Below are 27,731 nucleotides of genomic sequence, written 5' to 3'. Positions count from 1 at the left end.
ACTCAGAGACGGGTTATCCAAGAGAGCAATACTCAGCATAGCGCTTTACAACCCTTGCTAGCGAGGGGAGTCTGTCTGCTCAATCAAGGATCTATCAGGTGCTTGTGTTTCAAAGCAATAAGGAGGCCGGAAAGGCCTACGGACTGATCTAACAGGGAGGCCTCACGAGAGGCCTACAACCGTCTGACCAGGCTCAGGCGGCTGTGTGCTCATAGACGACCCTCAGTGAGGGGAGCAGCTGAGCCTGCCTGGTGGGTAACCTCCAGCTGTAGGCCAACTATGACCAGTTCTAAGACAGAGAACTGGTAACTAAGAAGTGCCTACCTCGGGAACTTCGCCTTCAAGGAGGCCCGGTGGGCCTACTACCTGATAAAAGGTTTATCCCCCAGGGAGGCCTATAAAGGCCTACTACCTAACAGCACGCCATGCTGGCAATTTACAGAGCGTTCAAGCTAACCTTCAGGGAGGCCTAGAGAGGCCTACTACCTGACAGCAATATATGCCAAATTATAGAGCGTTCGAGCTCACGTTCAGGGAGGCCTAAAGAGGCCTACCACCTGCCAGTGAAGCATGCTTACTGCTGAGGTTACATCTAGGGAGGTCCCCTGGGCCACCTGATAACAGTTGAAGCTGTCTGTCAAGGCTGGAAAACTGAACTTGTTTTCTCAAGGAGGCCAAATGAAGGCCTGCTACCTGACAGTCAAGCTACGCAGGCTAGCCGAGCATCCTGACTCAGGAACTCGCCCTCAAGGGAGGCCTATTGAGGCCTACAACCTGATAGCCAGTCTTTAGGGAGGCCTGGAGAGGCCTACTACCTGTTAATTTTCCGTTCCTAACTGTTTCTCAAGTGAGTGGGCCCCAAGAACGCCTTAGGGAGGCCTAATAAGGCCTACTACCGGCCTCTGGGATAAGCCCGGTACAGGCCTACTGTCAGATAGCAATATATACTACTAATCTAGTGACCATGACCTGGGAACTCCTTTCCAGGGAAGCTTTAGTAAAGCCTTTCCCATTCTAGCCTGCTTCCACTACAACAGGCCTTTAGGGAGGCCTGACAAGGCCTGCAACCTGCTAGCCGGCAGGCCTCTCTTCCTGATCAAGAGGCCTGTAGAGGCCTACTTGGCAGCCGACCCTCAGGGGAGCGTAATGGCTCTTTACACCCTGATAGCCAGCTAGGCTGGTTCTTCTGCCTTCAGGGAGGCCTGATAAGGCCTACCACCTGAGTAGCCTGCCAGGCTAAAATACTCCCGATGCCCACACATCGGTACTTGCCTCCCGGGAGGCCTGACTGAGGCCTTCCACCTAACAGCCGACCATCAAGGAGGCTTATTGTAGCCTATACCCTGAAAGCCAGCCAGGCTATTTTCCAAGATGCCCTGCATCAATACTTGCCTTACCAGGAGGCCTGGTGAGGCCTACCTAGATAGCAAGCTATGCTAGCTACCCGGGAACTTCTACCGGAAGCTCACCCTCAAAAGAGAGGCCTAAAGAGGCCTTCTATCTGAGAGCAAGCCTACTAGGGAGGCCTAGTGAGGCCTACCACCTGCTAGCACTACCTCAGCCGTGCTAGCTGTCAAGCGAATGAGACTCAGAGCGCTCCTCCAGCGAGGCCTAGCTTCAAAGGCCTGCCAACTGATATCAAACACATTGCACAATGTGAGAGTAACAAAAAAGACCCTAGGGGCTCGTCTCCACGGAGGCCTGATGAGGCCTACCGCATGATAGCCATCAGGCTAGCCATATCAAATTCACGCCTTAATTTCGGCTCTCGCCCTCAAGGAGGCCTAAAGGGGCCTACTACCTGATAGCAAGCAATGCTAGCTCCCCGAGTATCCAACTCAGGAACTCGCCTCCAGGGAGGCCTGGTGAGGCCTACCACCTGGTAGCAAGTTTAACTGACTGCTATGAAACCCTTGACAGTTAGATCCACTGGCTGACTAATACTATTATTGCTTTGACAAAAACGACTCTCAATTGAGAGGAGGCTACCACAGGGATGGTACACCTCATCCACATAGCCTAAGCCAAATGCCCAACTGAAGCTCCAGCATCAGTCTCTAACAAACACTCTGAAGGAGACAAACTATTCTAACCTGCGGTGGCTTACCGAAGGTATATAGTAAAAAACCCTAAGCGGTAGAGAGACAACACTCCATTCTCCCAGAAGGGTGTGCTACCGCTTAGTATCCCGCAAACATTTCAATAGAAAGATCGGCGGCCTAAACACCACTCTCACACTGAGAGGAGGCCTTAATACAAAACTATGATACCATGAGCGGTGGCCAGCCCCGCGATACCTCAATCGCAGAAGGGAAGGCCAACACATACTCAAGCAGCACCTAATGCTGACATAAGCCACCTACAGGGAGAAAACTTCAGTTAGCTCCGTCTCAGAAAAATCCCGTACTGCAACAGGGAATGGTGTCTCTGTAAGAAGCACATTTTTTAGTGTTTCAACACAAAAAATTACCACTCTCACCTGCGGCACGTGGAGCGAAGACTCACCAAGCAGCTATCACCGCGATGTTCTACCGCCCTTGCATGCCTGAAAGTGGCGCTCTCACTAACCAAGCTACGGCGGGCCGTCAGAACCACTGTTCTAATCATCATAGGCCCGCCTCAGGCCTGATGTAAGAAGCGCCTGGGATTTAAAAGACATAGAGTGTTAAAATGTTGCATTAAAAAGGCATTTTAAAAAGGAAAAGGGAGAGGGTAGGATTGAAATCCCCTCAAAGGAGGTGACCCATCACCAACGCCGGGAGCGCTTGTCCTGGATCACCTCCCTAAGATCCCTTTTCCTGCGGGACTGGCGTCTCCTCTGTGTCCTACTCCTCAACGGAGGAGGGGCACGGGAAGAGACGCTCACTCTCTGGTCCATTCTACGGCCCTCGAGCCGCGATGGACCAGGTCCCGCCTGCCTGGGTGCGGACGCAGACCTCAGCGGTATACAGTTCTTGAATGCGGCTGAGCGCGCCTTCGCCTCTCTGAACTTCCCAACCACCGCCTCTACGGAGGTGCCAAAAAGTTCAGAGGGCGAAACTGGTGAATCGAGGAGAAAGCTCTTTTCTTTCTCCCCGATGTCAGCCAAGCTCAACCACAGGTGCCTCTCCGTGGCCACCATCGCCGCCATCGACCGCCCGATCGCGGCAGCGGTTTGTTTAGTGGCCCGGAGAGCCAGGTCTGTGGTGCGGCGCAACTCAGCCACCGCCTCAGGGGACAGCCCCGCCCCCTGGTCGAGGTCTTCCAGCAGATCCGCCTGGTACGCCTGCAACACAGCCATCGTGTGCAGGGTCGCACCAGCCTGACCCGCTGCCGCGTACGCTCTGCCATTCAACCGCGCAGTCGCCCTCAGCGGTCGGGATGGCAGAGTTGGAGCTCTCAGTGTCGATGCACGCCCTGAGACGAGATAGTTCGCGAACGTCTCGTCCATGGGGGGCATCGACACATACCCGTGCTCCGCCATCCCCTCGACATCAGCGAAACTAGCTCGCTGATGCCGGTGGATGCGGGCGGAGTACGGGTTCCTCCATGCCGCCCGGACCTCATCATGGAGGTCCGGGAGGAATGGAAGGCTCGTCTGAGGTACTGGGCTGTGGCCGGGGAGAAACCGATCGTCGAGTCTACCACGTGCAATCTCTCCCCTAGCGCGCCGCCAAGGCAGCCTCAGCCTGCCCGCGGCGCGCTCCACAGTGTCCAGCAGCTCAGCGTACGCGGGACAGGGTGGCTGAGAGGATCCAGGCTGATCCTGGTTGTTGTTACCACCCTCCTCAGCCATCTCCTGCCCGTCCAGAAGAGCACTCGCTGCAGAGCTTCGCGGAGAACTGCCATTCTCCACGTCGACCTGCAGCTCACTCTCGTCAGCCGCTGGATCGTCTGAGAGAACAACGCCTCTCTCCAGACGATCGGCGAGCTCCATCTGGGAGCCCCACGATGTGCGTAGCCGCTCCGCCTCAGCGAGAGTGGAACCCACATCGGTTGCGCCAGATGAAGCGCCCCCTTCCCTCGAGAAGAGGGCCAAACGAGAGCGGAGAGTTCGCAGCGGAAACCTCTCACAGTTTGCACAAGCAGAACCCTCAAGAACTGCTTGTGCATGCTCTTCTCCCAAGCAGAAAACACACAGAGTGTGTGTGTCTTCCGGTGTCAGAAATCTCTGACACGGGTCGACACACTTCCTGAAGCAGTTCTGCCTCTTCTCAGTGCGTTTCATAATGTTACAAAAAGTCTTTTACCAGGATCCGTAGAATTTACCGCTTTACAGACAGTCCCTGAAGACGAGAAAGATGTGTATGTGTTGGCACAGCGCCCTTATATACTTCCGGGTCGCATAGTGATGACGTCATGGGTTGTCGTCGGTCAATAGGATTGACGTGATTCGATAGTAGCTTCAGACACCTGTGACGCTGGAGGCGTTCCCCATAGCGTCAGCTAGACGCAGCGAGAGTTCCCTTTCGAAAGGGAACATATGTTGTCATAATTTATTAACAATATAATTTTTTTAAGTGGTATGATGTTAGGATTGACATTTCCGACAGGATCAACACGATATGTCACAATGAAATCAGGACGTGCTTTAGGAAACATGGAGTAAATGCCACAGATTCAGGGACACCACGATACCTTAATCCGATCCCGTTTGGGAATTATTTTCTTTTTTAAGTATTGTGTTCCTTGTGGGGGTGTATGTCATACGGGTGAGGGTCTGGAAAAGGTCAGCGATGTCTACACTGAAATAGATTCAGATTGCTCCACCTGTTCAAGTTTAGCAGCCGTAGCTTTTGCATAGGCCATTCTATCACTCCCAAACACTCTTGATCATTCATCACATTCGGTCTATTTTTACCCAGAGCGGTCATTCTCCACTACTTGAGATAAAGTTGAGCGGAAACATGCTGGCCTGAGTACCTCCGTCTCTGTCTGTTATTCAATGTGAATATTCAAACTGAGATGTAGGTCAAGCATGATCAAGACAGACTTCGTAATTCTGATCATTCTAGTTTCCGATAGAAGGTGAGGAAATACCCATCCAATAACAGCTTCAATAAAAGACAAACTCTATCACCAATCTTCTGTGCTTTATTCATTATTCCCAAATGCATTTCGATATTTGAATTAGACGGGTTTAACGTTTCATATTCACGCACTGTTTGTTTTGAACAGCCATTAAAAGTCACCGGTTCCTGGAGTGTGGGAGTGTGTGATTCTGAATGCTGGAAACTCCCAGCACCTATTTTAGAAAGTCAACAGATCTCCAGAGCCAAACTCGAGCCGGAGCAGAGCAGTGCTATGCCTCTCACTATGCTTTTCTGGGCTTTTGTGCCCTTTCTTATAGCAATTTCGCTCTTTTTCTTTCTCTCTCATTCAGGAGGAAAGAGTGGCGTCAGCAAGAAGACAGATGGTGTGAAGGTAGGGTGGAAATCAGATATTCAGCTTCGATCATTGATTTAAGCCTATAGTTACCACACTGGATAACTTTATTTTGATATGTTATATTATATCATAGACAACAGTTCACTCCACTTGTCAACAATTTATTGTTTTTTTGTGTGTTTGTGAGTCTTTGAATCATTCACGAATCTGATTTATTGAAAGCACACAGGAAAAAAACTTCACAGCTGATTTTGGAATTGCATACTACTTTCACTATTTCCGCCATATCATATTAAAGTCCTGTCCTCCAGTTCTCTGTGACACTGGGCCTTGTTAGTGTTGTAGTCAAGACCACCTAAACCGAGACCATGTCGAGACCAAGACCAGCGCGTGCCGAGACCAAGACTTTGTGGGGTTGAGACCAAGACAAGACCAAGGCAGGGTGAGACCAAGAAAAGTCCAAGACTTTGAGGGGTTGAGACCAAGACAAGACCAAGACTTTGAGGGGTTGAGACCAAGACAAGACCAAGACTTTGAGGGGTTGAGACCAAGACAAGACCAAGACTTTGTGGGGTTGAGACCAAGACAAGACCAAGGCAGGGCGAGACCATCCTTAACCAAGACCAAGGAAGGGCGAGACCAAGAAAAGACCAAGACTAAGGAAGGCCAAGACCAAGACAAGCCCAAGACTTTGTGGGGTTGAGACCAAGACAAGACCAAGACTTTGTGGGGTTGAGACCAAGACAAGACCAAGACTTTGTGGGGTTGAGACCAAGACTTTGTGGGGTTGAGACCAAGACAAGACCAAGGCAGGGTGAGACCAAGAAAAGTCCAAGACTTTGAGGGGTTGAGACCAAGACTTTGTGGGGTTGAGACCAAGACAAGACCAAGACTTTGTGGGGTTGAGACCAAGACAAGACCAAGGCAGGGCGAGACCATCCTTGACCAAGACCAAGGAAGGGCGAGACCAAGAAAAGACCAAGACAAGCCCAAGACTTTGTGGGTTTGAGACCAAGACAAGATCAAGACTTTGTGGGGTTGAGACCAAGACAAGATCAAGACTTTGTGGGGTTGAGACCAAGAGAAGATCAAGACTTTGTGGGGTTGAGACCAAGACAAGACCAAGACTTTGTTGGGTTGAGACCAAGACAAGACCAAGACCAAGGCAGGGCGAGACCAACCCTAATCAAGACCAAGGCGGGGCGAGACCAAAACAAGATCAAGACCAAGGAAGGGCGAGACCAAGACAACACCAAAACTTTGTGTGGTTGAGACCAAGACAAGACCAAGACCAAGGCAGGGCAAGACCAAGACAAGACCTAGGCAGGGCAAGACCAAGACAAGACCAAGGCAGGGCAAGACCAAGACAAGACCAAGGCAGGGCAAGACCAAGACAAGACCAAGGCAGGGCGAGACCAAGTCAAGACCAAAATCAGACCAGCACTCCTTAAATTCATCTAAAAGTTCCATATCTACTGTCTGAGAAATGTCTTATATTTAATGAATAAACACAATTAGAACAGTAAGACACTATAGCGCTGTTACCAATCAAATCACTAACAATAAAACTCACGGCACAGAAGTTGCATCTCAATTGGTACAATTACACCAGCATAAATAATGTTCAGATTAATTTAACGTTAACGGAATCATTTATTCAACCGATTTGTCAAAGCAGCTGATTAATTTAATAACAAAACGTTGCCGAATTAGCAAAGACAGTTTAAAATTTGCCGTTTAACATTAACATCTTGTTTGTTGGACGTTTGTATAAATCAATATAATTTGCAATCACGCTTATATATTCATGAAAACAGCTCTTGTGATATTGTTTAATTATATTCTATGTTATATAAAAAACAAAATCTCAGAATTTCGTGAGCATTTTTTATTAATTTTGGGCATTTTTGAGCCAATGCTGCATTGATTCTGAACCCGGCAGCACAGTAACACAAGAAATTACATTACAAAGAAGTTATTGATTGCATTTTAAGTTGTAAGTTTGAACACAAATCGCATTAATGATGTTAAATCAGACAATGCACCGGCAGTTTAGTGATATCCTTGCAGTTGTGGTCTTGACTGGTCTTGAGATAAAATCCAGAGTCCTCTAAGTCTGAGTCCAAGACAAGATCGAGGAGAAATGCAGTCGAGACCGAGACAAGAAAATGTTCTTAAGACGGGTCTTGAGTACTACAACACTACTGTCTGTTGTCTGACAGAACCATGCTTCCACTTTGGACCTCCTCTCATTCTGTTGCGAAGGTAAACTGTGGTTTGTTAAACGATTTCCGTCCTTAAAGGGATAGTTTTGTCATTTTGTCATAATTCCCTCGCCCTCAAGTTGTTCCAAACCTGTAAGAGTTTCTTTCTTCTGTTGAGCACAAAAAAAGATATTTTAAAGAAAGGTTGATTGGACCCATTGACTTCTATAGTAGGAAAAAAATACTAATATGGAAGTAGTCGAGGGTTGGCAGTCGAACACCGGCCATGCCTATAACACTGGAATCATTTGATCATGAGACAGTTATGTGCAATGCCATATGTAAAATTGAAGTATGTCCATTCAAAGTGCATTTGAGAGTTCAGTGTTTGACAGAATTTATTTCTCGTATGGCTCTGGGGTAGAAGCTGTTCTTGTCCATGATACAATGGACTAGGGTTGTGCCAATAGACGATGCCATCGTCCAGATATTTTGAAGAATGCTGGTAACCAGACGGTTAGTAGGAAAAGTATAGACTACTGGAAGGTTTACACGAACTCAACAAATGATATTCAAATGAACCCAGCATCCGGACCCGGCATGTTTTCATCCGGACCGCGAGACAGAACGGTTGAACCATTTTCCTGTTTCTAGTTGAAGTGAGCAGAGATCACACCACAAGCACTCAGCATTGTTTGTGGTAATGATATTTCAGTGCTACATTCTCTAGTAGTTTTATCTAAAGCCAAACACACTTCATCCAAGCCCTTTCAGCTCTGTGCACATTCTCTCTTCCTCCAGACGCTCGCCACATTAACGGAGCTTAGCGCTTAAACGCGGTAGACCTTTGGTAGACATTATCCAACCCTACAATGGACCTGAAAGCCGGACAAACAGATGATGTCCATGGTGGAATGGGCCTTTTCTGAGCCTCTCTACTTAGAAAATGAGAGCTGAATAAGTCTTCGGTAACACTTTATTTTGATGGTCCACTTTAGACATTTTACTAATTATAACTATGCAACTACGTATCAGCTAACTCTCATTAGAGTATTAGTAGACTGTCTGCTTAATATCTGCTAACACTTTATGTTGATGCTCCCCAACAGACGCTCTATTGACTATAAGTAACTTTGCACTATCGTATCGTATTCTACTAACCCAAACCCTAACCTAACAGTTTACAAATGCTCTAATGAGAGTTAGCTGACATATAGTTGCAAAGTTAATTATAGTTAGTAGAATGTCTAGAGTGGGCCATCGATATAATGTATTCTAATGACACTCTGGAGGGCTCTCCTGTCCGCCGCTGAGCAGCTGGCATACCACATAGAGATGCGGTGCGTCAGCACACTCTCAATGGAGCAGTGATTGAAGGTTACCAGCAGTTTTCCTTGCAGTTGATTGTGCCTGAGGATCCTCAGGAAGTCTCTGCTGTGCCTTCCTGACTATTGTGGTGGTGTTGGTAGCCCAGGAGAGATCTGAGGAGATATGTATGCCCAGAAACCCGAAAACAGGGACCATTTCCACTGTCCCTGTTAAGGGGTTAGTTCACCCAAAAATGAAAATTCTGTCATGAATTACTTACCCTCATGTCGTTCGACACTCGTTAGACCGTTCATCTTCAGAACACAAATTATGATATTTTAGTTGAAATCTGATGGCTCTGAAAGGCCTCCATTGGCCCAATGCACTTTACACTCTCAAGACCCTTAAAAGACACTAAAGACGTCGTTACAAAGTCCATCTCACTACAGTGGCTCTACAATAACTTTATGGAGTGACGAGAATAGTTTTTGTGCGCAAAAAAACCCTAAATAATGACTTATATAGTGATGACGATTTCAAAACACGGCATCATGAAGCTTCGAAGCGTTATGAATCAGTGAGTCGAATCATGATTCGGATCGCGTGTCAAACTGCTGAAATTTGGCGATCCAAACTGCTGAATCGACTCACTGATTCATAACGCTTCAAAGCTTCATGATGCCGTGTTTTGAAATCGTCATCACTATATAAGTCGTTATTTAGGGTTTTTTTGCGCACAAAAACTATTCTCGTCACTTTATAAAGTTATTGTAGAACCACTGTAGTGAGATGGACTTTGTAACGACGTCTTTAGTGTTTTTTAAGGGTCTTGAGAGTGTAAAGTGCATTGTGCCAATGGAGGCCTTTCAGAGCCATCAGATTTACACTAAAATATCTTCATTTGTGTCTGAAGATGAACGGAGGTCTAACGGGTGTCGAACGACATGAGGGTAAGTAATTAATGACAGAATTTTCATTTTTGGGTGAACTAACCCTTTAATGTATAAAGGCTTGAGGACTGCACTGATCTTCTAGAAATTTGAGTTCTATTATTTGCAAAGAGTTCAATATGAGACTAATTGTCTAAGCAACACACTGCCAATCTTTGGACTTTGTCATTATATGAGTCAACTCTTCTCCTGAGATAAGTCCAACCACAGTTGTGTTGACACTTAATAATGGTGGGATGGGTGAGGACACAGTCATGAGAGTAGAGGGCTTAGAGAAGGGGGCTCAGCACATAGCCCTGTGGGACGCCCGTGTTGAGTGTGAGGGTGGAGGAGAGATGAGGGCCCAGTCTAACAATCTGAGAGTGATTTGTCAAACAGTCATTAACCTCCATGGCAAATGGATTGGGAAAAACCCAAGCCATCAAGTTTGGCAACCAATCTGCCCAGAATGACTGTGTTAAAGGCAGAGTTAAAGTCTATGAAGAGCTCCCTTGATGTTCATGGACATAAAGGCCCTCCAGCACTTGAATCTGGATAACTGTAGCTTGCAAAGTGGTGCTTACAGTGATTTTATGTTCTCTAATACAGAGGCGTGAATAAAGTGAAAAAGCTGCACATATCTCTAAATAATGTTTGATCAACCAACAGGATGTTTTTTTTTTTTTTTATTAATCCCACTCCTAAACCTACCCCACATTTTTTATTCACATCCAAAATTCCACCTCAGAAGGGACCATGACATATCCCATTTCCAGTGCAGTTGAAGAGCCCACGGCCGTTTAACCCCAAGGAGTCTGAGCTGTTTTGGGGCCCTTTAGAAGTTTTGACATGCTCTGACATTTTTTGTTTTTTTCAGTTGCTTATAAACACATTCATGGAAAATGTGTAATTACACTGTATTCAGCACAAACTGGGCTACCGTAATACGTGAGCAACATGTATGTACATGCTTGTATTTATGAGAGAAAAATGTTTATGCACGGATTTTGAAAAAACAAAAAGGCCTCAAAACACACAATATTTATGTGTCCACAAGACTTTTGACTAATGGGTGTTGTTGCCTAGAGCTTTTGCTTCAAACTGATGTGAGAATCATTGAGCCTACTCATTCACATAAATATTTTTAGTTTTTGAAAGTAGTCTCATGCTAAAAAAAAATTATTAAATAATTAAAATTAAGATACAATTTACACACAACGAAATTCACTTTAAATAAAGCAATTCACTTTCTACAAAACAAAAAAATTCACTTTCTACAAAACAAAACTCAATATTAACTTGATAAAACAAACTTTGATATTAAATAAAAAAAATTACATTAGGCTATAATATTTAAACATCAATATGATGAAAAATACGTTTGACTGGGACTATATTTATGGCATATGAGCAGACATTTGCGAATAAAAGCTTTATTGATGTGACACTAGGCTCTTTTACAATAAATACGTTATAATCTTGGCCAAATAAATCTTGTCTAAACAGTCTTGCATGTATGACATGCAGCAGGATTCATATTTAAACTGTCTTTTTGCGTTTAATAATCACAGATGCTAACAGAATAAACTTAACAGAATAAAGCCTACCTTACAATCAGCCCTGAATCCGTTGCTTTAAAAAATGAACAGCTTTTTATGAGGTTTATTATTCCAGGATTATTTCTCAACGCGTCTCAAAACGATGTAGCTGAAGTAACGTTACAGCGCTTCACTAGATGTTTGTTTGAGTTAATGTGTGGGCGTCGACTCTGGATCGCCTCAGTATTTAAATCTGTGACTGACATCACTCTCTTTTCAAAAAGATTACATAAACACAGAATATTTGTTTTCGATTTGGTTTACATTGTTTAAAACCTGACATTTCAGCATTTCTTTAGACATATGTCTCATGTTTGTGAGACAAGTATTCACTAAGCTAGAGGTCCTTTTCTGAAGACTATCTGAATGAACGTCTTTGAGAGAGAGGCTGCAGTTTATTGAAACCAAAAACTCACTGTAAGAGCTGAACAAATAAAGCAAAGAAGTGCGCATTAACACCTCGTACACAAACACAACTCATTACAGATGACAGTAAACAAGAACATACACATGCCTTTTCAGGGGGTGCTTAACAAACTGCAAACTTTAAATCTGCCTGACCGCTCCGATGAACCGCAAGCTCTCACTATCTTTCCGTCGACTACAACATGCGTCAAAATAAAAGTCCCTACTTATTAAGACAGATAATGCAGACCTTAAACCTATTTAAACACACAGAAATGTCAAAAATGTACACAAAAAAAAACAATTATAAGATAAATCACAATGAAGTCTGTTACACGTTGGTTATGTTGATGGAAGTTAGCCTATTTTCAGGAGCTGTGTAATATCACTGCGCCGCTGCACTCATGGTACAGCAGTAAAATTCCTTGATAATTACACAGGAATGAGAGTATAGTTCCTAGCCATATCAGTCTAGAAAATCGCAACTTTTCAATTTCCGTCGGTCTTAGTACACAATGTAACTATACACATCACAACATGTAAATAGGAAAATGTTGGCGTTATTTTGACAATTATTGAGCAGTAGGCTACCTGGAGCCATTTACCTCCAGTCTTTGTGCTAAGCTAGGCTAGTGATGTGTGCGTCAGACAGAGTTATGGCACGGAGATGAGAATGGTATGCATGGACTTATCTAACTCTGGGGGATACGGGAAACAAGCTAAAGTCCCAAAAAGTCGGCATGTTCCTTTAAAGGAAAGGAATGGAATGTGGCATTGTGTTTTCATAATCGTTGGAAGCAAAAACAAAGCTACATTTCTATTAATCACAGCCCTAGGCATTGAATCATCTTTGAGAGCAAGGCGAACCCCTGGTGGGGCAACTTGCGTCCTTTGCATATAGGGAGGACCAGCACTGGTCAGCCACAATGTCCATCCTGGAGCCAGCGCTCAATGACCTGTCCTCCCAGGAGTTAGTCCCCTCCCTGAAACCCACCCTAAATTTTTTCCCCATCCAGAATGTTAGACTCTCTAGTTCCATCCAGTTCCTTGGTCCTTCCCCCTCCACTGGTTCTCTCCAGATCCCTGGCTCCTCCTCATCCTCCAGCTCCACTGACTCTCAATTGTCCAGTCTCCTGATCACCTAGATCCACTGTGGTCTATGTGAGGTGGCCTCCAAATTTTGACCCTATTGGCTCCACCTCAGTCCCCCAAGCCCATGATTCCCCCAAGGCCATTCGATCCCTTGGCTCCACCTTGGCCATTCGATCCCTTGGCTCCACCTTGGCCATTTGATCCCTTGGCTCCACCTTGACCATTCGATCCCTTGGCTCCACCTTGGCCATTCGATCCCTTGGCTCCACCTTGGCCATTCGATCCCTTGGCTCCACCTTGGCCATTCGATCCCTTGGCTCCACCTTGGCCATTCGATCCCTTGGCTCCACCTTGGCCATTCGATCCCTTGGCTCCACCTTGGCCATTCGATCCCTTGGCTCCACCTTGGCCATTCGATCCCTTGGCTCCACCTTGGCCATTCGATCCCTTGGCTCCACCTTGACCATTCGATCCCTTGGCTCCACCTTGGCCATTCGATCCCTTGGCTCCACCTTGACCATTCAATCCCTTGGCTCCACCTTGGCCATTCGATCCCTTGGCTCCACCTTGGCCATTCGATCCCTTGGCTCCACCTTGACCATTCGATCCCTTGGCTCCACCTTGGCCATTCGATCCCTTGGCTCCACCTTGACCATTCAATCCCTTGGCTCCACCTTGGCCATTCGATCCCTTGGCTCCACCTTGGCCATTCAATCCCTTGGCTCCACCTTGACCATTCAATCCCTTGGCTCCACCTTGGCCATTCGATCCCTTGGCTCCACCTTGGCCATTCAATCCCTTGGCTCCACCTTTACCATTCGATCCCTTGGCTCCACCGTGGCCATTCGATCCCTTGACTCCACCTTGACCATTCGATCCCTTGGCTCCACCTTGACCATTCGATCCCTTGGCTCCACGTTGACCATTCGATCCCTTGGCTCCACCTTGACCATTCGATCCCTTGGCTCCACCTTGGCCATTCGATCCCTTGGCTCCACCTTGACCATTCGATCCCTTGGCTCCACCTTGACCATTTGATCCCTTGGCTCCACCTTGACCATTCGATCCCTTGGCTCCACCTTGGCCATTCGATCCCTTGGCTCCACCTTGGCCATTCGATCCCTTGGCTCCACCTTGACCATTAGATCCCTTGGCTCCACCTTGGCCATTCGATCCCTTGGCTCCACCTTGGCTCATCAATTCCTTTGGTCCACCATTGTTTTGTCATGACTCCAGCTCCTCTATGGTTACTTCCTCCGCCTGCACAATGCAAATCGTGCCCTATACTCCACCATTTAGTTGCTATTGTGTACAGAACATATACATCATTATATATGCACCCAATCTAATTGGACTCAATGGCCAGTAGGGGTCATTTCACCTGTAAACTACAGTGATATTACCAGCTGTAGATTGTTTCATATTTAGCCAAAATAAGTTTTTCATGAAACCAGGTAGGTTAGAACTACAGGTACTCCTACGAGTGCTTCCTTAAGCCTTATAAGACAAGGAATAGACACAATTTAAGGTGGACTGAATTTGTGGAGGACTGTTTTGGACATTATTCACATATTCACGGCTGTTCCTCTCATCTCCCTCTGTCAATTCAGTGTTTGTTCCTGTCTAACCTCTTCTCATTTCTCTTCCAGAAAAGGAAGTCCAGTTCCAGCACCCAGCTGATGGTGAGTGTGAAACAGGCTCCGTCCTGTTGACAATCTGCCACAACTGGCACCCTTTAAAGGCGACCTAACAATGAGCAAAACATGGCTGCCATGGAGCTGGACTTTCTTTTTGCTGATGTTGATGTTACATCACGTCTGTAAAGCTGACGCAAATCTGACACACTCATTATTGCAGGACTGATGTCAAGTCAGCAGCTTGACCCCTCTGATGTTCACTAACTCTTTCTTTCTTGAAGTCACAGAGAACGCAGCTGGCCAACTATGATCTTGTAATATGTGACTCTGGCTTTGAAATTAACAATAAACCCTGAATCTCAACGTGTCCTTTATAGGAATCATCAGAGAGTACCAACACTACAATTGAGGATGAGGATACTAGAGGTGAGACTCTCTGTCTGTCTGTCTGTCTGTCTGTCTGTCTGTCTGTCTGTCTGTCTGTCTGTCTGTCTGTCTGTCTCTCCATCCATCTCTTCATTCCTCTATCCATCCGTCAATCCATCCCTTCATCTATCCATCCATTCCTCCATCCATCCCTTCCTTCCTCAATTCCTCCATCCATCCATCTCTTCATTACTCCATCTATTCATCCCTTCATTTCTCCATCCTTCCATCCATTCCTCTGTTCATCCATCCTCCATCATCCCTTCATCCATCCTTTCATCCATTCCTCCATCCATCCCTCCATCTCTTAATTTCTCCATCCCTCTATTCATTCCTCCATCCATCCATCCATCCCTCCCTTCATCCATCCTTCCATCCATTCCTCCATTCATCCATCCTCCACCATCCCTTCATCCATTCCTCCATCCATCCTTCCTTTCATTCCACCATCCATCCATTCATTCCTCCTTCCAGCATCCATCCCTTCATTCCACCATCCATCCATTCATCATTTAATTTCACCATCCATCCATCCCTTCATTCCTCCATTCATCTATTAATCCCTTTATTACTCCATTCATCCATACATCCCTTCATTACACCATCCAGCCACCCATCCATCCCTTCATTCCACCATCCATCCATCCATCCATCCATTCCTCCATTTCACCATCCATCCCTTCATTCCTCCATTCATTCATCCAACCATCCCTTCATTCCACCATCCATCCATCCCTTCATTCCTCCATTCATCCACCCATCCCTTCATTCCACCATCCATCCATCCCTTCATTCCTCCATTCATCCACCCATCCCTTCATTCCACCATCCATCCATCCCTTCATTCCACCATCCATCCATCCCTTCATTTCACCATCCATCCATCCTTTCATTCCTCAATTCATCCATCCATCCCTTCATTCCACCATCCATCCATCCCTTCATTTCACCATCCATCCATCCTTTCATTCCTCCATTCATCTATCAATCCCTTTATTCCTCCATTCATCCATTCATCCCTTCATTCCACCATCCATTTATCAATTCCTCCATTCCACCATCGATCCCTTCATTCCTCCATTCATCCAACCATCTCTTCATTCCACCATCCATCCCTTCATTCCTCCATTCATCCAACCATCCCTTCATTCCACCATCCATCCATCCCTTCATTCCTCCATTCATTCATCCATCCATCCCTTCATTCCACCATCCATCCATCCATTCCTCCATTCCACCATCCATCCCTTCATTCCTCCATTCATCCAACCATCCCTTCATTCCACCATCCATCCATCCCTTCATTCCTCCATTCATTCATCCATCCATCTAAGTATTAACACTCCGTTAATAACACATAACGCTTGACTTGATGTGTTGCAGCCTGGAGTTAAAATGGATTTAATTGGGATTTTTATTGGGAACTTAACCTGCCCATCAGAAAAAAATGTCTCTGCACATTAAACTGGGCTTAAGAGTATCCTGTTTTTCAACATCCCAAAACATTACATGCAAAGGAGACATAAAGTGAGAAATCAAACGTTCCTTGATATGCAATAGCTCATTGTATAATAAGCACATTTCATGTTTCAGAACTCAGAACTTCTTCCCCAGTCCAAAAAAAAGTATTTCTTGTTCTGAAATGTCTGCACCGCTGAAAAAGAACTTCACAATCTTTATCTTTCTGCTTTGCAGTGAGGAAGCAAGAAATCATCAAAGTAACTGAGCAACTCATTGAAGCCATCAGCAATGGAGACTTTGAGAGTTACACGTGAGTTTGGCCACCGTTTGTTTTTCATCCAGTCCTTCAACATTTGCATTTGCTAATCATTAAATATGAATGTACTGTGGTGGAGACTGGGGATGTAAAGGCCTGTTCACACTATAATAGGGTGACCAAACGTCCTGTCCTGGCCCTAATAAAACAATTTTCTATCCATACAGAGGGGGCATACTTTAAATGTATTGAAATTAATAAGGAATCTTTGAGTAAACTTCGAGTATCATTTGAGTTTCTCATTGCCGGGCCGAGTGTCCTGGTTTTCGGGAATCAAAATACTGTCACCCTAAACTATAACAATAACGGTAGCACTTTATTTTAAGTCAAGTCAACTTTATTTATATAGTGCTTTTAACAATGCAGATTGTTTCAAAGCAGCTTTACAGTGTTAAACTGCAAAATAATGCAACATAATTTTATTCAGCCGTATAGTCGTTCTGGAGAAAACGCTGATGTCATCAGTTCATTTCAATTATCATACACTGACAGTGTGGACTTTAGATCAGTAATTTAGTTTATATGGTTAATTTAGTTTAATAATTAGATTTATTTGGATATTTAGTTAAAAAAATTTAGAAAATTTTAGTGAAATTTAGTGTCCCCAACTGAGCAAGCCAAGCCAGAGGCAACAGTGGCAAGGAACCCAAAACCCCATCAGGTGACCTAACGGAGAAAAGTAAACCTTGGAGAAACCAGGCTCAGTCGGGGGGGCAGTTCTCCTCTGGCCAATTAACAAGCAGCGTATGATTATTATTCTGGCAACTTTACAGGTCAGAGGTCATAATAGATCGGAATATTCAAAGGATCGGAGGCAACACGCCGGAGACGGGTTTATTGAGGATGACATATCGATTTAACAATCATTAAATTGTAATATTCGAACAGTCGGAGTCATCACGCTGGAGACAGGTTTATTGAGGATGACATATCGATTTAACAATTATTAAATTGTAATATTCGAACAATCGGAGTCATCACGCCGGAGACGGGTTTATTGAGGATGACATATCGATTTAACAATTATTAAATTGTAATATTCGAACAGTCGGAGTCATCAAGCCAGAGACGGGTTTATTGAGGAAGACATATCGATTTAACAATTATTAAATTGTAATTTTCGAACCATCGGAGTCATCACGCCGGAGACGGGTTTATTGAGGATGACATATCGATTTAACAATTATTAAATTGTAATATTCGAACAATCGGAGTCATCACGCCAGAGACGGGTTTATTGAGGATGACATATCGATTTAAAAATTATTAAATTGTAATATTCGAACAATCGGAGTCATCACGCCGGAGACGGGTTTATTGAGGATGACATATCGATTTAACAATTATTAAATTGTAATATTCGAACAATCGGAGTCATCACGCCGGAGACGGGTTTATTGAGGATGACATATCGATTTAACAATTATTAAATTGTAATATTCGAACAATCGGAGTCATCACGCCGGAGACGGGTTTATTGAGGATGACATATCGATTTAACAATTATTAAATTGTAATATTCGAACAATCGGAGTCATCACGCCGGAGACGGGTTTATTGAGGATGACGTGTCGATTTAACAATTATTAAATTGTAATATTCGAACAATCGGAGTCATCACACCAGAGACGGGTTTATTGAGGATGACATATCGATTTAACAATTATTAAATTGTAATATTCGAACAATCGGAGTCATCACGCCGGAGACGGGTTTATTGAGGATGACATATCGATTTAACAATTATTAAATTGTAATATTCGAACAATCGGAGTCATCACGCCAGAGACGGGTTTATTGAGGATGACATATCGATTTAACAATTATTAAATTGTAATATTCGAACCATCGGAGTCATCACGCCGGAGACGGGTTTATTGAGGATGACATATCGATTTAACAATTATTAAATTGTAATATTCGAACGATCGGAGTCATCACGCTGGAGACGGGTTTATTGAGGATGACATATCGATTTAACAATTATTAAATTGTAATATTCGAACAATCGGAGTCATCACGCCGGAGACGGGTTTATTGAGGATGACATATCGATTTAACAATTATTAAATTGTAATATTCGAACCATCGGAGTCATCACGCCAGAGACGGGTTTATTGAGGATGACATATCGATTTAACAATTATTATATTGTAATATTCGAACAATCGGAGTCATCACGCTGGAGACGGGTTTATTGAGGATGACATATCGATTTAACAATTATTATATTGTAATATTCGAACCATCGGAGTCATCACGCCAGAGACGGGTTTATTGAGGATGACGTGTCGATTTAACAATTATTAAATTGTAATATTCGAACAATCGGAGTCATCACGCCGGAGACGGGTTTATTGAGGATGACATATCGATTTAACAATTATTAAATTGTAATATTCGAACCATCGGAGTCATCACGCTGGAGACGGGTTTATTGAGGATGACATATCGATTTAACAATTATTATATTGTAATATTCGAACAATCGGAGTCATCACGCCAGAGACGGGTTTATTGAGGATGACATATCGATTTAACAATTATTATATTGTAATATTCGAACAATCGGAGTCATCACGCCAGAGACGGGTTTATTGAGGATGACATATCGATTTAACAATTATTAAATTGTAATATTCGAACCATCGGAGTCATCACACCGGAGACGGGTTTATTGAGGATGACATATCGATTTAACAATTATTAAATTGTAATATTCGAACAATCGGAGTCATCACGCCAGAGACGGGTTTATTGAGGATGACATATCGATTTAACAATTATTAAATTGTAATATTCGAACAATCGGAGTCATCACGCCGGAGACGGGTTTATTGAGGATGACATACCGATTTAACAATTATTAAATTGTAATATTCAAACCATCGGAGTCATCACACCGGAGACGGGTTTATTGAGGATGACATATCGATTTAACAATTATTAAATTGTAATATTCGAACCATCGGAGTCATCACGCCAGAGACGGGTTTATTGAGGATGACATATCGATTTAACAATTATTAAATTGTAATATTCGAACAATCGGAGTCATCACGCCGGAGACGGGTTTATTGAGGATGACATATCGATTTAACAATTATTAAATTGTAATATTCGAACCATCGGAGTCATCACGCCAGAGACGGGTTTATTGAGGATGACATATCGATTTAACAATTATTAAATTGTAATATTCGAACAATCAGAGTCATCACACCGGAGACGGGTTTATTGAGGATGACATATCGATTTAACAATTATTAAATTGTAATATTCGAACCATCGGAGTCATCACGCCAGAGACGGGTTTATTGAGGATGACATATCGATTTAACAATTATTAAATTGTAATATTCGAACAATCGGAGTCATCACACCGGAGACGGGTTTATTGAGGATGACGTGTCGATTTAACAATTATTAAATTGTAATATGCGAACAATCGAAGAGGCATCACACCGGAGACGGGTTTATTGAGGATGACATATCGATTTAACAATTATTAAATTGTAATATTCGAACCATCGGAGTCATCACGCCAGAGACGGGTTTATTGAGGATGACATATCGATTTAACAATTATTAAATTGTAATATTCGAACAATCGGAGTCATCACGCCGGAGACGGGTTTATTGAGGATGACATATCGATTTAACAATTATTAAATTGTAATATTCGAACCATCGGAGTCATCACACCGGAGACAGGTTTATTGAGGATGACATATCGATTTAACAATTATTAAATTGTAATATTCGAACCATCGGAGTCATCACGCCAGAGACGGGTTTATTGAGGATGACATATCGATTTAACAATTATTAAATTGTAATATTCGAACAATCGGAGTCATCACGCCAGAGACGGGTTTATTGAGGATGACATATCGATTTAACAATTATTAAATTGTAATATTCGAACAATCGGAGTCATCACGCCGGAGACGGGTTTATTGAGGATGACATATCGATTTAACAATTATTAAATTGTAATATTCGAACCATCGGAGTCATCACGCCAGAGACGGGTTTATTGAGGATGACATATCGATTTAACAATTATTAAATTGTAATATTCGAACAATCGGAGTCATCACGCCGGAGACGGGTTTATTGAGGATGACATCTCGATTTAACAATTATTAAATTGTAATATTCGAACAATCGGAATCATCACGCCGGAGACGGGTTTATTGAGGATGACGTGTCGATTTAACAATTATTAAATTGTAATATTCGAACAATCGAAGAGGCATCACACCGGAGACGGGTTTATTGAGGATGACATATCGATTTAACAATTATTAAATTGTAATATTCGAACAATCGGAGTCATCACGCCGGAGACGGGTTTATTGAGGATGACGTGTCGATTTAACAATTATTAAATTGTAATATTCGAACAATCGGAGTCATCACGCCGGAGACGGGTTTATTGAGGATGACGTGTCGATTTAACAATTATTAAATTGTAATATTCGAACAATCGGAGTCATCACGCCAGAGACGGGTTTATTGAGGATGACGTATCGATTTAACAATTATTAAATTGTAATATTCGAACAATCGGAGTCATCACGCCAGAGACGGGTTTATTGAGGATGACGTGTCGATTTAGCAATTATTAAATTGTAATATTCGAACAATCGAAGAGTCATCACGCCGGAGACGGGTTTATTGAGGATGACATATCGATTTAACAATTATTAAATTGTAATATTCGAACGATCGGAGTCATCACGCCGGAGACGGGTTTATTGAGGATGACATATCGATTTAACAATTATTAAATTGTAATATTCGAACCATCGGAGTCATCACGCTGGAGACGGGTTTATTGAGGATGACATATCGATTTAACAATTATTATATTGTAATATTCGAACAATCGGAGTCATCACGCCAGAGACGGGTTTATTGAGGATGACATATCGATTTAACAATTATTATATTGTAATATTCGAACAATCGGAGTCATCACGCCAGAGACGGGTTTATTGAGGATGACATATCGATTTAACAATTATTAAATTGTAATATTCGAACCATCGGAGTCATCACACCGGAGACGGGTTTATTGAGGATGACATATCGATTTAACAATTATTAAATTGTAATATTCGAACAATCGGAGTCATCACGCCAGAGACGGGTTTATTGAGGATGACATATCGATTTAACAATTATTAAATTGTAATATTCGAACAATCGGAGTCATCACGCCGGAGACGGGTTTATTGAGGATGACATACCGATTTAACAATTATTAAATTGTAATATTCAAACCATCGGAGTCATCACACCGGAGACGGGTTTATTGAGGATGACATATCGATTTAACAATTATTAAATTGTAATATTCGAACCATCGGAGTCATCACGCCAGAGACGGGTTTATTGAGGATGACATATCGATTTAACAATTATTAAATTGTAATATTCGAACAATCGGAGTCATCACGCCGGAGACGGGTTTATTGAGGATGACATATCGATTTAACAATTATTAAATTGTAATATTCGAACCATCGGAGTCATCACGCCAGAGACGGGTTTATTGAGGATGACATATCGATTTAACAATTATTAAATTGTAATATTCGAACAATCAGAGTCATCACACCGGAGACGGGTTTATTGAGGATGACATATCGATTTAACAATTATTAAATTGTAATATTCGAACCATCGGAGTCATCACGCCAGAGACGGGTTTATTGAGGATGACATATCGATTTAACAATTATTAAATTGTAATTTTCGAACCATCGGAGTCATCACGCCGGAGACGGGTTTATTGAGGATGACATATCGATTTAACAATTATTAAATTGTAATATTCGAACAATCGGAGTCATCACGCCAGAGACGGGTTAATTGAGGATGACATATCGATTTAACAATTATTAAATTGTAATATTCGAACAATCGGAGTCATCACGCCGGAGACGGGTTTATTGAGGATGACATATCGATTTAACAATTATTAAATTGTAATATTCGAACCATCGGAGTCATCACGCCAGAGACGGGTTTATTGAGGATGATATATCGATTTAACAATTATTAAATTGTAATATTCGAACAATCGGAGTCATCACGCCGGAGACGGGTTTATTGAGGATGACGTGTCGATTTAACAATTATTAAATTGTAATATTCGAACAATCGAAGAGGCATCACGCCGGAGACGGGTTTATTGAGGATGACACATCGATTTAACAATTATTAAATTGTAATATTCGAACCATCGGAGTCATCACGCCAGAGACGGGTTTATTGAGGATGACATATCGATTTAACAATTATTAAATTGTAATATTCGAACAATCGGAGTCATCACACCGGAGACGGGTTTATTGAGGATGACGTGTCGATTTAACAATTATTAAATTGTAATATGCGAACAATCGAAGAGGCATCACACCGGAGACGGGTTTATTGAGGATGACATATCGATTTAACAATTATTAAATTGTAATATTCGAACCATCGGAGTCATCACGCCAGAGACGGGTTTATTGAGGATGACATATCGATTTAACAATTATTAAATTGTAATATTCGAACAATCGGAGTCATCACGCCGGAGACGGGTTTATTGAGGATGACATATCGATTTAACAATTATTAAATTGTAATATTCGAACCATCGGAGTCATCACACCGGAGACAGGTTTATTGAGGATGACATATCGATTTAACAATTATTAAATTGTAATATTCGAACCATCGGAGTCATCACGCCAGAGACGGGTTTATTGAGGATGACATATCGATTTAACAATTATTAAATTGTAATATTCGAACAATCGGAGTCATCACGCCAGAGACGGGTTTATTGAGGATGACATATCGATTTAACAATTATTAAATTGTAATATTCGAACAATCGGAGTCATCACGCCGGAGACGGGTTTATTGAGGATGACATATCGATTTAACAATTATTAAATTGTAATATTCGAACCATCGGAGTCATCACGCCAGAGACGGGTTTATTGAGGATGACATATCGATTTAACAATTATTAAATTGTAATATTCGAACAATCGGAGTCATCACGCCGGAGACGGGTTTATTGAGGATGACATCTCGATTTAACAATTATTAAATTGTAATATTCGAACAATCGGAATCATCACGCCGGAGACGGGTTTATTGAGGATGACGTGTCGATTTAACAATTATTAAATTGTAATATTCGAACAATCGAAGAGGCATCACACCGGAGACGGGTTTATTGAGGATGACATATCGATTTAACAATTATTAAATTGTAATATTCGAACAATCGGAGTCATCACGCCGGAGACGGGTTTATTGAGGATGACGTGTCGATTTAACAATTATTAAATTGTAATATTCGAACAATCGGAGTCATCACGCCGGAGACGGGTTTATTGAGGATGACGTGTCGATTTAACAATTATTAAATTGTAATATTCGAACAATCGGAGTCATCACGCCGGAGACGGGTTTATTGAGGATGACGTATCGATTTAACAATTATTAAATTGTAATATTCGAACAATCGGAGTCATCACGCCGGAGACGGGTTTATTGAGGATGACGTGTCGATTTAACAATTATTAAATTGTAATATTCGAACAATCGGAGTCATCACGCCGGAGACGGGTTTATTGAGGATGACATATCGATTTAACAATTATTAAATTGTAATATTCGAACAATCGGAGTCATCACGCCGGAGACGGGTTTATTGAGGATGACGTGTCGATTTAACAATTATTAAATTGTAATATTCGAACAATCGGAGTCATCACGCCGGAGACGGGTTTATTGAGGATGACGTATCGATTTAACAATTATTAAATTGTAATATTCGAACAATCGGAGTCATCACGCCAGAGACGGGTTTATTGAGGATGACGTGTCGATTTAGCAATTATTAAATTGTAATATTCGAACAATCGAAGAGTCATCACGCCGGAGACGGGTTTATTGAGGATGACATATCGATTTAACAATTATTAAATTGTAATATTCGAACGATCGGAGTCATCACGCCGGAGACGGGTTTATTGAGGATGACATATCGATTTAACAATTATTAAATTGTAATATTCGAACGATCGGAGTCATCACGCCGGAGACGGGTTTATTGAGGATGACATATCGATTTAACAATTATTAAATTGTAATATTCGAACGATCGGAGTCATCACGCCGGAGACGGGTTTATTGAGGATGACATATCGATTTAACAATTATTAAATTGTAATATTCGAACGATCGGAGTCATCACGCAGGAGACGGGTTTATTTAGGATGCCGTGTCGACGAGGCAATTTCAGGGGGAGTCTAATCGACTGTTCCGCATATACATACTATGTACTTAGTAATTACAATAACTGGGTTATTGGTAACAAGGTACTAACCTTGAACCTACACCTAAACATTAACCCATGTAGTTACCTTATATCACCAGTGCTTTCTTGTGTAACTACACTGTAAATACTAGGGTTGCCAACTTCAGAAAAGGAAAATAAAGGACAATTGTGGTTTTTAAATTGGAAAATAAGGGACACTCAAAATATTTGTGCTGTACCACACAGTGTATGTCGTATCGATGTCTGCAGTTAAGTGTGTGTATGAAAGGTTCTCAGACATAAACACATTTGTTTTGCTTAACCTATTAATGCACAATTTAGTTGGTTCGATGTCACATGACCTGCGGTGCGCTTGCGGCATTCTGAAAAGTTGAAATTTTTCACTGGCCGCATAACCACCTGTGCATTATTATTTCATAATTTAACTTTTTGTTGATTGTTAGGTGCCATTCCCCAAATTCTTAGGTGGTTTGGAGCGCAGCGCTAGAACTCTAGACGCACCCTAGTGGCAGCAAATATAATTTGCAGTCAGGGCGTCTAGCAACTCTCCATTAGTTTGTGAGCTGGAAAACCCAAACTCTGGTCAGGCCAATCACATCGTGTATAGAGTTGGTGGGCAGGCTTAACATAATGACGGCAGAATTGCGGCGGTTCCGCGTGCTACTTTCGAATCGGCTTTGGCCGCGATTCTGGAAGACTTGGACTTTTCTTTGAGGAAAGAACAAAGAACGGCACGGAAGTCATTCTTAAGAAAGGAAGATGTGTTCGGAGTTTTGCCGACCGGATACGGGAAAGTTTAATCAACTAGCTCCGCTTCACCTTCTTCGTTGCTCTGGTTGGTTGTAGCGCTATCCTATTGCGTGCAGAGGGAATCTGAAAGACAACCGTTGATCCCGCCCCTCGGATTGAGCCCTGCCAATGGTGAGTTCCCAGACCCAACATCTTGATGTGGCTCAGGCTTGTCAGGCTACCGAGGCAAGCCTGCTGCACTCCTCTCAGAAACTGAAGCCTGCGCGCCTCGATCGCCCCCCGGTGGCTGGTCCCAGTATAGCTCATAAACCCCACCTCTCCATGTATTAGAATGGACGCGAGACACACTAAACTATTAAATTACACTGCAAATAATTGTTTCCTAAAGATGTTTTCTGTCATTTTACGCAGTTTTTATCACAATGATTTCATTTCAAGTGTTCGTTTTTTAAATAAGTTTAGTTTTATTGAGTTATTTGATGCTATAAAAACGGGGGTGTGATTGACGGCTTCTCTGAGTGAAGTTGTCACTGAGGCACTAACAGACTTTTTTCGGGATTTTTGGGAGGAAATTGGAGCTTTAGCTTTAATTTCTACATTTCTATAACTGTTTATTTCACACCAACATAATGAATTGTTCTGCATCTGTGAGAGTGTGGGCGGGCGTTTGATAATCGCGCCTCTACTTCCTTCTCTCTACTGTGCAGACTCGGTTCCAAGATGTCAGCTCTGTGTGCGGCCTATGAAAGCTTCAACTCTGGTCAGCGGAAGTCAATGAAGTCGCGTCGTCCATATTTTTTTACGGTCTATGTACCGAGGACGCACACCAAGTTTCACTTCAGAACGAGCATTAAAAATATGCTGTAGTTTATGCTGAAATTCAAAGGGACAAAATTGCTGAGGCGTTGATATCATGTGAATCAGCACAATCCAAGGAATCCTTTAGGACAAATAGCCTCTTGAACAGTAGGTGGCGCTGTACTAAAACTCTGAATGCCTGCTCATGCCACGGTGCCAATATAAAGCGTACAGCCTCACTTCCTGTCAGCTACATAATAAATGCCTTCCTGAAATGGAAACCAGTTTTAAAGGCTGCCTGAGAGCGAGTTCAGCAGAATACAGCGATCCGCAGTATCAATCGGTCTAATGTGGCGTTCACACCGGACGCGAATGACGCTAACAATACGCGCTTTTCGCGCAAAGTTGGACACTTGAACATTTTGAGTTTACTCGCTTCATTCGCGCATGACATTCACTTCACAACAGACGCGTTTCGCGTCATGGGCGGGGCTTCTGCCAGCGGCTCGTCTCGTTGAGTAATGGCGGACATGGGCTGTGTTTACACGTCTTTTTTGTTAAAATACTACTATTAATGTGTGACAAAACGTAGTTTTAAGACTTTTCAAGCGATAATGTAGTTGTTTAAAGCTGAAATCTGTGGTTTATTTATAAAGAGAGCGCCTATTTGAACATGTGATCTGGCGTTTGTGGAGTTGTGAGCTCCAGTGGATCAGCGGCGCTCATTAACCCCGGCGAGATCAGCCTTTCCTCGGCCAGTTCTTCTGCCGCTAGCTCTGATGTCTCTGTGGCGTCTCCAGCTATAATTCGTCTTGTAACGGCCGATCTTTGCTCTCATGGATCTATAATTTGTTCCCTGGCAAATCGTTTAGGCTGAGGGCAAAGAGAAGTTTCATTACTTTATATTTTTAGGCTATTTAACTTTACGTAACCGTTGTAGCCGACTAGCGCTGACTTTGAGTGTTTGACTGAATTGTTTGCTTTATTTCATGTGTAGCTTATTATACCTTTTACTTATACTTTTGTATTATTGATCAAACATAAACTTGCATTTAACAAAAAGAGACTGGGTTGTGTTTCA

At 42.9% G+C, this 27,731-nt stretch overlaps 1 protein-coding gene across 1 annotated transcript in view; it reads left to right on the top strand.

The window, feature by feature from the left end:
• The window catches only part of camk2a (calcium/calmodulin-dependent protein kinase II alpha), a gene marked incomplete at its 5' end in the record, with an annotated part of 125,446 nt that overhangs the window by 88,084 nt on the left and 9,631 nt on the right, over window positions 1-27,731 (top strand). Inside the window, 4 exons of the mRNA XM_079835240.1 lie at window positions 5,363-5,403; window positions 14,553-14,585; window positions 14,918-14,966; window positions 16,662-16,737. Coding sequence (XP_079691366.1) covers window positions 5,363-5,403; window positions 14,553-14,585; window positions 14,918-14,966; window positions 16,662-16,737 — 199 coding nt within the window. The remainder of the gene's footprint in view (window positions 1-5,362; window positions 5,404-14,552; window positions 14,586-14,917; window positions 14,967-16,661; window positions 16,738-27,731) is intronic.

The sequence above is a fragment of the Gobio gobio genome (genome assembly GCF_949357685.1).
Source record: "Gobio gobio genome assembly, chromosome: 14".
In the NCBI taxonomy this organism is placed as follows: domain Eukaryota; kingdom Metazoa; phylum Chordata; class Actinopteri; order Cypriniformes; family Gobionidae; genus Gobio; species Gobio gobio.
The sequence above is the reverse complement of the archived record's forward strand: the minus strand, read 5'-3'. Positions and strand labels throughout refer to the sequence as shown.